The 7,910-nt window shown below is 39.4% G+C and overlaps 1 protein-coding gene across 1 annotated transcript in view; it reads right to left on the bottom strand.

Annotated features, from left to right (window-relative positions):
• Window positions 1–1,962: 1,962 nt before the first annotated feature.
• The window catches only part of csgalnact1a (chondroitin sulfate N-acetylgalactosaminyltransferase 1a), a 33,573-nt gene continuing 27,625 nt past the window's right edge, over window positions 1,963–7,910 (bottom strand). The window contains exons 6-8 of the mRNA XM_061698182.1: window positions 6,528–6,622; window positions 6,312–6,393; window positions 1,963–4,573 (exon numbers count right to left, since the gene is read on the bottom strand). Coding sequence (XP_061554166.1) covers window positions 4,275–4,573; window positions 6,312–6,393; window positions 6,528–6,622 — 476 coding nt within the window. The 3' untranslated portion in view covers window positions 1,963–4,274. The remainder of the gene's footprint in view (window positions 4,574–6,311; window positions 6,394–6,527; window positions 6,623–7,910) is intronic.

Here is a 7,910-nt window from a genome sequence, read left to right as displayed (position 1 = left end):
TTGACGGGGAGGGGGCAGTCGTTCGTCGGGCCTGCGCTCCGGGGGCGGGCCACACACTCGGTGCGTTCAAGAAATATAGGACATTCTAGGAACGTCTTCGCAATCACGGCTCTTCGTGTTTAATTTCAATCAATAGTAAACAAAAGCCTACTGTTGTTGTTTATTTGCGCAAATAGTGATTTAGTGTCTGTTTGAACACTAGTACTCGAGTTGACGTCTAAACACGAATGATACACGTATTCAAATGGTGGAAGCGTGGAATTTCGGACGTTTTTCTTCATCTTTGAATCTGACGGGAATTGAGGTCAGGCAGTCTCCCCAGTTGTCGAGTCATTGTCTCCACCTTGTGTTCATGATGGGGCATTACAATAGAAATAGATGATAGGTACTGCATGCCTGTGAATATTCTCATTCCTCCAGGTCATTTCATTCTCAGGCCATTGAATCGATCGCAAATGGACTGTTCTGTTGGTCTGAGAAGACGTTTCCCATCACATCCGAGCAGGCTTCATCAGTTCATGCAACGAGGCATAGTTAGGACGCACTAGCCAGTGTTTGAGTGGAAGACTCAGCTATTTATGCTCCAATTTAGAGGCATGCCCCACACCCCACGTATGAAATCTTTCTTTTGGAATGCAAAAAAAAAAAAAAAAAGGGGGGAGAGTGTTAAGCCACCTGGCCGAGAGGGCATTGTCAATCCACCAGAGTCGTTGGGTGGAAACTCCCTCATTGATATTCCATTCAGTTGTGAAGTGGTCGTGGAGTTACCCAACGGTCAAGGAGGCTGTGTTGTTTGTTGGAGGCAAAATTATTAGATTAGATAGATAGATTGTCTAAACACCCTTGTGCGGTTATGCATATGGTTTGAGGAAAAAGTCAACATTTTACATGAATAAAGTCACAGCTAAAAAAAAAAAAAATCATATAACCAGTAAAATGTAATGGTTACAAAAATAAAATCATATTACGTGGGGACTATGGTCACAATATTTCAAGACAAAAATGCAATATTAAAAGGAAAAAGTTGCATTTTTATAATGAGAATAAAGTCAAGATATGAGAATTTATTTTATGAAAAAAAGTCTCAATTTTACAATGATAGTCAATATATTGGGATTTTTACAGTCATAATATTACAACAAAAAGTTAAAATCTTGCAAGAATAAAGACACTACGATAAAATAGTTGTATTGACAAGAAAAAAGTCTTTATTGCAATGATAAAATCATACGAGAAAAAGTCATGTAGTTATGAGGAAAAAGTTAAAATATTATGAGAATACTGTAAATTAAAAACATGACTAGAAAATTTCAATATTACATTAAAGTCCCAGATTCATGATATGAATATTATAAGGAAAATGTCGCAATTTCTGAGAAAGAGTCACATTACAAGCAAAAATGTTTTATGAGAATAAAGTCACATTACAAGAAAACAATTGTAATTTGAGGTAAAAGTTGCATTATGAGAAAAAAAGTAATATGTTACAAGGTAAAAATAAGTTATCACAAGACTAAAGTTATTGTAGTACGATTTTTAAAAGTCCTAATGTTATTAGATAGTCTCAATTTTATGTGTAGTCATGTCACCAGATAATAAATTTTGTACAAGAGTAAAATATTGATATTATGAGAATGAAGTTATAATATTACAAGAAAAAAATGCAATAATAGGAAAGTCAAAATTTTTACGAAAATCCTTACGTGAGTCCGTACATTGCAATGAAAACATTTTAAAAGTCACAATTTTATAAGAATAAAAATTGTAATTTTGCAATAAAAGTATCCATGTGACAGAAAAAAAGTCACATTTATGACAATAACACCATAATATTACAAGGGGGAAAATTCGTAATACTATTACAACCTGACTATTAAAAAATAACAAATAAAACATCTATTTCTGTTAATGCATCCATTATAAAAATAAAGAAAATGAGGAAAAATAAATCAGAATCTGTGTTTATTTATTAAAGTAATTCACATATACATAAAAAAATGACTTTGTTCCAAGAATGACATTTTAAAAAAACATTAAGATTGTTCACATCTTTGGTCAAGCACCGCAATTGCATCACAGGGGCTGCAGCTTGACGAGGGGGCAATTTATTTACGCCCATTTGAATGCACGAAAGTATTAATATGGTGTAAAAGTAAAGCACAAGTCTATAAACAAAGAACGTGTCAAATATCAAATTACATGTCAGCCACATCAGACGTGTTCACTGCAAGAAACACGATTCTTAATTGGAATAAAGGCCATTTCTGACCATTAAAAGGCTAATTCAAGTATTTTAAAAAACGTTTCTAAAGAAGATATATTATGGAAAATTTATTTTCTAATGTGCCCTGCGATTGGCTGGCAACCAGTTCCGGGTGTACCCCGCATCCTGCCCGCAGTTAGCTGGGATAGGCTTAAGCACGCCCACGACCCTAGTGAGGTTAAGCGGTACAGAAAATGGATGGACGGATGGATGGATGGATGGATTTTCTCATGGCTTGCATATAAATGGTGATCGCTCGACTTACGAAGTCTTCGAGATACAAGCTGTCACTCAGAAGATTTTCTTGTCTTGAGTTTCGAGCAAAAAATTTGAGTTCCCAGTTGAAATAGGGTTAGGGTTACTGTAAAACTAAACATAAAACAAAAATAATTACACGTTCTGCATTTAACCAAACCTCATAATTTACAAATGTCTGCTAGCTTAATCCCAACACACAATGCAAAACCTCATAGACAGGCTAAAAAAACTAGCATTGTTATTGCAGTAATTAGTACCCTTTAAGCAATGGATATTTAAACACCAGTGGTGCAAGTCAAACATTTTAATAATTCTCACAGGCATATATACTTTATCCTCTGCAAAAAAAGAGTAATATTACAGCATTTTACAGAGCTCAGAAGAGACTGTCTTCTTCGTGTATTCATTTTGTATGTCTTATTCTGCCCCCTGATGGCCAAAGTGTACACACCAGAAGGAGCACCACAAGGTCAGTGGGCATTGAAGAAGGAAATCATGATACACAAACGGTTTAATTCTTTACATTTCATATACTTATGTTATGACTGTATGTCTTTAAATTAAATTTTAATAAAAACAAAATTAAAGTGCTATTTTTCTTAAAAACATGTTACAAAATAAATCGTTATTTTTGTGGAGGTGGAACAGATTAAAGCGGCACGGTGGACGACGAGTTGGCGCATCTGCCAATTAGTTCTGAGGACCGGGGTTCAAATCCCAGCCCCGCCTGTGTGGAGTTTGCATGTTCCCCTCGTGACTGCGTGGGTTTTCTCCGGGCACTCCGGTTTCCTCCCACGTCCCAAAACCATGCGTGGGAGGTCGATTGGAGACTCTAAATTGCCCGTAGGTGTGAATGTGAGCATGAATGATTGTTTGTTTCTGTGTGCCCTGCGATTGGCTGGCGACCAGTTCAGGGTGTACCCCGCCTCCTACCCAGAGATAGCTCGGATAGGCTCCAGCACGCCCGCGACCCTAATGAGGATAAGCGGTACAGAAAATGGATGGAGGGAACAGATTATTGGCATTTCCATTCATTTAGATTGGGAACGATGATTTGAGATGAGTGTTTTACGTTTACAAGCGTGCTTGCAAGACAAATTTAGCTTGTAAGTCAAGGCACCACTGTAGTTACAGTAGGTCATTGGAATGCCTAAAGCGCTAATTTAGAGTTTATCTGATCATTACCATACATAATGTAAATTAGTATCATATGGATACATACTGTATATGAACCAACAACCACCATGAATTCTATACAAATATGATCAATAAAATGCTTACAGATTTTTAGCCCCCTCCCCGAAAATGGACCCAAAACCCGCTTTGGTCCCCTGAGCCTGAGTTTGGGCAACTCTGCTTTCAGTCAACATCAATAATATTTATCAATAATGACACAGCAAAAAATAAAACGGTAACGGCAAGTTTCTTCCTCGTGTTAATAAATGTTGCTGAAAATGAGTTAAATTGCATGTATGTAAAAAGGAACGGCGAAATAATTGTACACATTACTATTTACATCATATTTTAAATAAATACAGGCGCGATGATTACATTACAGGCAATAAGTTGTATAAAAATAATGTTTCACAAGGCCATTGGAGGCTTGAAAGGAAATCCTTCATTTGTTTCCCCCTCACCTGTTGTTCACCGTCCATCCTTTAAGTGTCTCTGCTTCCCAGCAAATAAACGCGTGAATGTCGTTGGACGTGTGGCTGATTTGTATTGTGCTGCTGTGTACAGTATTTGTTCGCCTTCATGTCTTCTTGGGGTTCTGTTGTTGTTGTTGCGGCTTCTGCTTGCGTAGGTGCGCGTCGATGTCTCTGTGGAAGAAGAGCATGCCTAGCTGTCCGTGCGAAGCCTCGTTCATGGCCTTGGACTGCATGCACATGCGGTACTGATCGGGCGCCAGCTCGTCAGCGCAGTGCTTCTCGTGCCACAAGTGGAAGAGGCCGCGCGACGGAGCCCGTACCACCAGGAGATTGCTGTGCAGGTACTTTCGGTACAGGTGCACGTCTTCACCGCCCCAGCCCTTTATGTCAATGTCGAAACCTCCTGCAGGGAAGACGAAACGCGTTGGAGTCGGAATTTGACAGAGAATTTCATGAAAATGTAAAGAATTATGGTGGTGCCTTGAAATACGAGTGACCCGGGTTTTTCGAGATATGAGCTGTCATTCGGTGGATTTTTGCTTTGACTTGCGAATGCAAACTTGAGCGACAAGTGCTGAACTCTATTCCGCTTACTTCACAATAGGCAGCGGTTTGACGAATATTGAACAATTGATCGAAAAAGAGGCGTCAAGTTGTTTAGTGCAACTCCCAGTTGAAGTTTCCTGTCAAACTTAACATAAAACAAAGAGAATGAAACATTCTGCATTTAAAACAAAATAGCTTTGCCTCAAATGAAAAAGTCCGCTTAGCTTAATGCTAACATCCAAACGCTATTGCTAACAACCAAACGCTATTGTCATGATAATGGTTAACATGAATAATCACAGTTTTAAAAGCAGCGGGTATTTGAACACAAATGGTGGAGCAACACATTTAGACAGATAAGATGGCTATGAACTCAGTCACTGGACGGTCCTAATTTCAGCAAGTGCTGGCAATAACAAGATCATTTACTTTTGGGTGTCGTTGGCGAATACTTTGGTTTATAATCTTTGTTGTTATGCGGCACGGTGGGCGACTGGTTAGCACGTCTGCCTCACAGTTCTGAGGACTGGGGTTCAAATCCCGGCCCCGCCTCTGTGGAGTTTGAATGTTTTCCCCGTGCCTGCATGGGTTTTCTCCGGGTACTCCGGTTTCCTCCCACTTCCCAAAAACATGCATGGTAGGTTGATTGAAGACCCTAAATTGCCCGTAGGTGTGAATGTGAGTGCGAAGGGTTGTTTGTTTATATGTGCCCTGCGATTGGCTCGCGACCAGTTCAGGGTGTACCCCGCCTCTCGCCCGAAGATAGCTGGCATAGGCGCCAGCACGCGCGCGCGACCCTAGTGAGGATAAGCGGTAAAGAAAAAAAAAAAAAATTCTTCTACCTCTATTAATATTATAGCATCGAAATGAGTCACTTATAGTAGAAGTAGAAGTGTATTCTCCTTCGTTTGTGTCTGCATGACTGTACAGCATTATACTGCCTCCCAGTGGCCAAGGCGGGCACAGCCGAAAGAGCAGCACAATTAATTGGATTTCAGCATTGAACTATGATGCACAAACTGTTGAATTCTTTTTACATTCTATTGACTGTAGTTATGTCATTACTCTGCTTTATAAAGTATCATATATAATATTTTACTTGTACAGTACTTTCCGGATGCAGTGTATCTAATGTGACACTTGTTACAAAAGACGACCCGCCATCATGGATGACATTACGCAAGAAGAACCTAACGCGACCTCAGTTCAGCAAGCGTCAAAGGATTACTTGATTTGCCAAAAATGCTTGTTTATTTAAAACATAATGTCAGAACATTCCCAGAGAGCAGGCCGCTAAGCAAAACAAAATGTCTGTTTTACCGTCGCGTGACTCCATTTGCGAGGCTGAATGGATGCAAATTGATCTTGACGCGACGCTATTGGATTATGCAAACGTATGCTGCCACCGTTGTGATGCAGTGTAATGAAATAAAACATGGATACGTGTAATGTAACTGAACAACCGACGTTCATTCTGTTAGCATAGCATTAGTGAAGAAACTGCCAGGAAGTCCGTTTTACCTCACATTACAAACCGGCCGAGATGTCGGACGTCTCAAAAGGCAACGGTTGACTGCTGAACCTTTGATCATTACCTATGTTGATGAAGTCCGAGCGGTACTGGCAGGTCATGCCGAATCCGAAATCTCTCCAGAATCCTGTGTCTTTCTTCATCACCTGTGAAGACAGGAAGTGAGCTTAAAAGACCAAAAGGGAGATACTTTCCTGGCCTCCCTGCTGCACTATAGATTAGCATGGCTCGAGTGAATTCCTCTTGGCTAAACTTTTTATTCCTTTTGGGTATGTTTTACCAGCTGTTGCTCCATTGGCGGGATGTGCTCGGGTCCACCGTAGATCAGTTTGGGGTTGTATTGGCTGAATAACACCGGGTAGAAGACCTTTTTACCTGGAATGGGGGGGGAAAAAAAGCAGGATATATAAAGACACTGATCAAAGTAACATGATTATCAGTAACACCAAGCTACTACAGCAAAGCCCGCCTATTCAAATTTACCTAGTGGCATTTTTTTCTTTGGAATATATGATCAGCTATTTGCACCAAAAATAAATAAATAAATACATCACTTCTTTGTGGAATCTCGACGCATTTTTGCTCTTTCTGTAATGCCCTAACTTGCAATGAGATGGAGGCAAAGTCTTGGCTAATAGGAAACAGCGACAGGAATCCCATGACTTTTGGGCGCCTCAACTCGGGAATTTTTTCGAGTAAAGAGGTGTTGCTTTATCAATTTCTTGCTTTGTGTTGTGAGCCAAAATGTGAGATATGAGCAAGCTTCAGATACGCTGCCAAACGAGTGAAGTGAAAAAATGGAAGACTTAAAGTAATGTCTGCAATTGCTAATGTACTCTAAGCTGTTTATAGAATATGACGAACGGTCAAACACACAAATACAAAATCAGAACAATCCCAAGATGCTGCGGTAGACCACATCTCACGGCCAGATGCACACATGCCAACGTGTTGCAACACTCTTTGGGCCACACCTCTTAATGCACTCATCCAACACACGAATACCACAGCACATACAGTAATGACACACAAAAAACAGTTAATTTCTTGACATTGTCTTTCTCTTTGTTAAAAAAAAAACCAATTTTTCTAAAAAAAAATTTGGGCAGCAGAAACATTTTATTTATTTAATTTATTGTCGATCAGGACAGGTTAAAAATAAATATAAATGTATGGCATTAGGCTCCAGCACGCCCGCGACCCTTGTGAGGATAAAGCGGTACAGACGATGGATGGATGGATGGATGGATGGATGGCATTTTAATTCATTTCAGTTGGGAAAATTTATTTTTATCTAGAATCAAGTGAGTTACAAGCTTGTTCATGGGAGAAATTAAACTTGTAAGTCAATGTAAAACTGTAAACAATGGTGTCTTGAGATATGAGTTTAATTCATTCTGTGACCATGCTCAAATGTTGTTTTTTAATGCGGAAAAATCATACTGCATCTTATTAAAAAAGTAATAACAGAATTCAATTGACTATATATAATTAAACATTAAATAGTTACTACCCCTGTACCACATCATGATTTAATACTGCAATCCAATTCAATGTGCTGTTCCCTCCTTGGCCACCGGGATGGAGTGCACTATAACACGGTCATATAGACACAAGCGAAGAAGAATCTTCTTCTGCTTCTGCTGTGAGTGAGTCAGTAAAG

Source organism: Phycodurus eques, chromosome 15 (genome assembly GCF_024500275.1).
Source record: "Phycodurus eques isolate BA_2022a chromosome 15, UOR_Pequ_1.1, whole genome shotgun sequence".
In the NCBI taxonomy this organism is placed as follows: domain Eukaryota; kingdom Metazoa; phylum Chordata; class Actinopteri; order Syngnathiformes; family Syngnathidae; genus Phycodurus; species Phycodurus eques.
The sequence above is the reverse complement of the archived record's forward strand: the minus strand, read 5'-3'. Positions and strand labels throughout refer to the sequence as shown.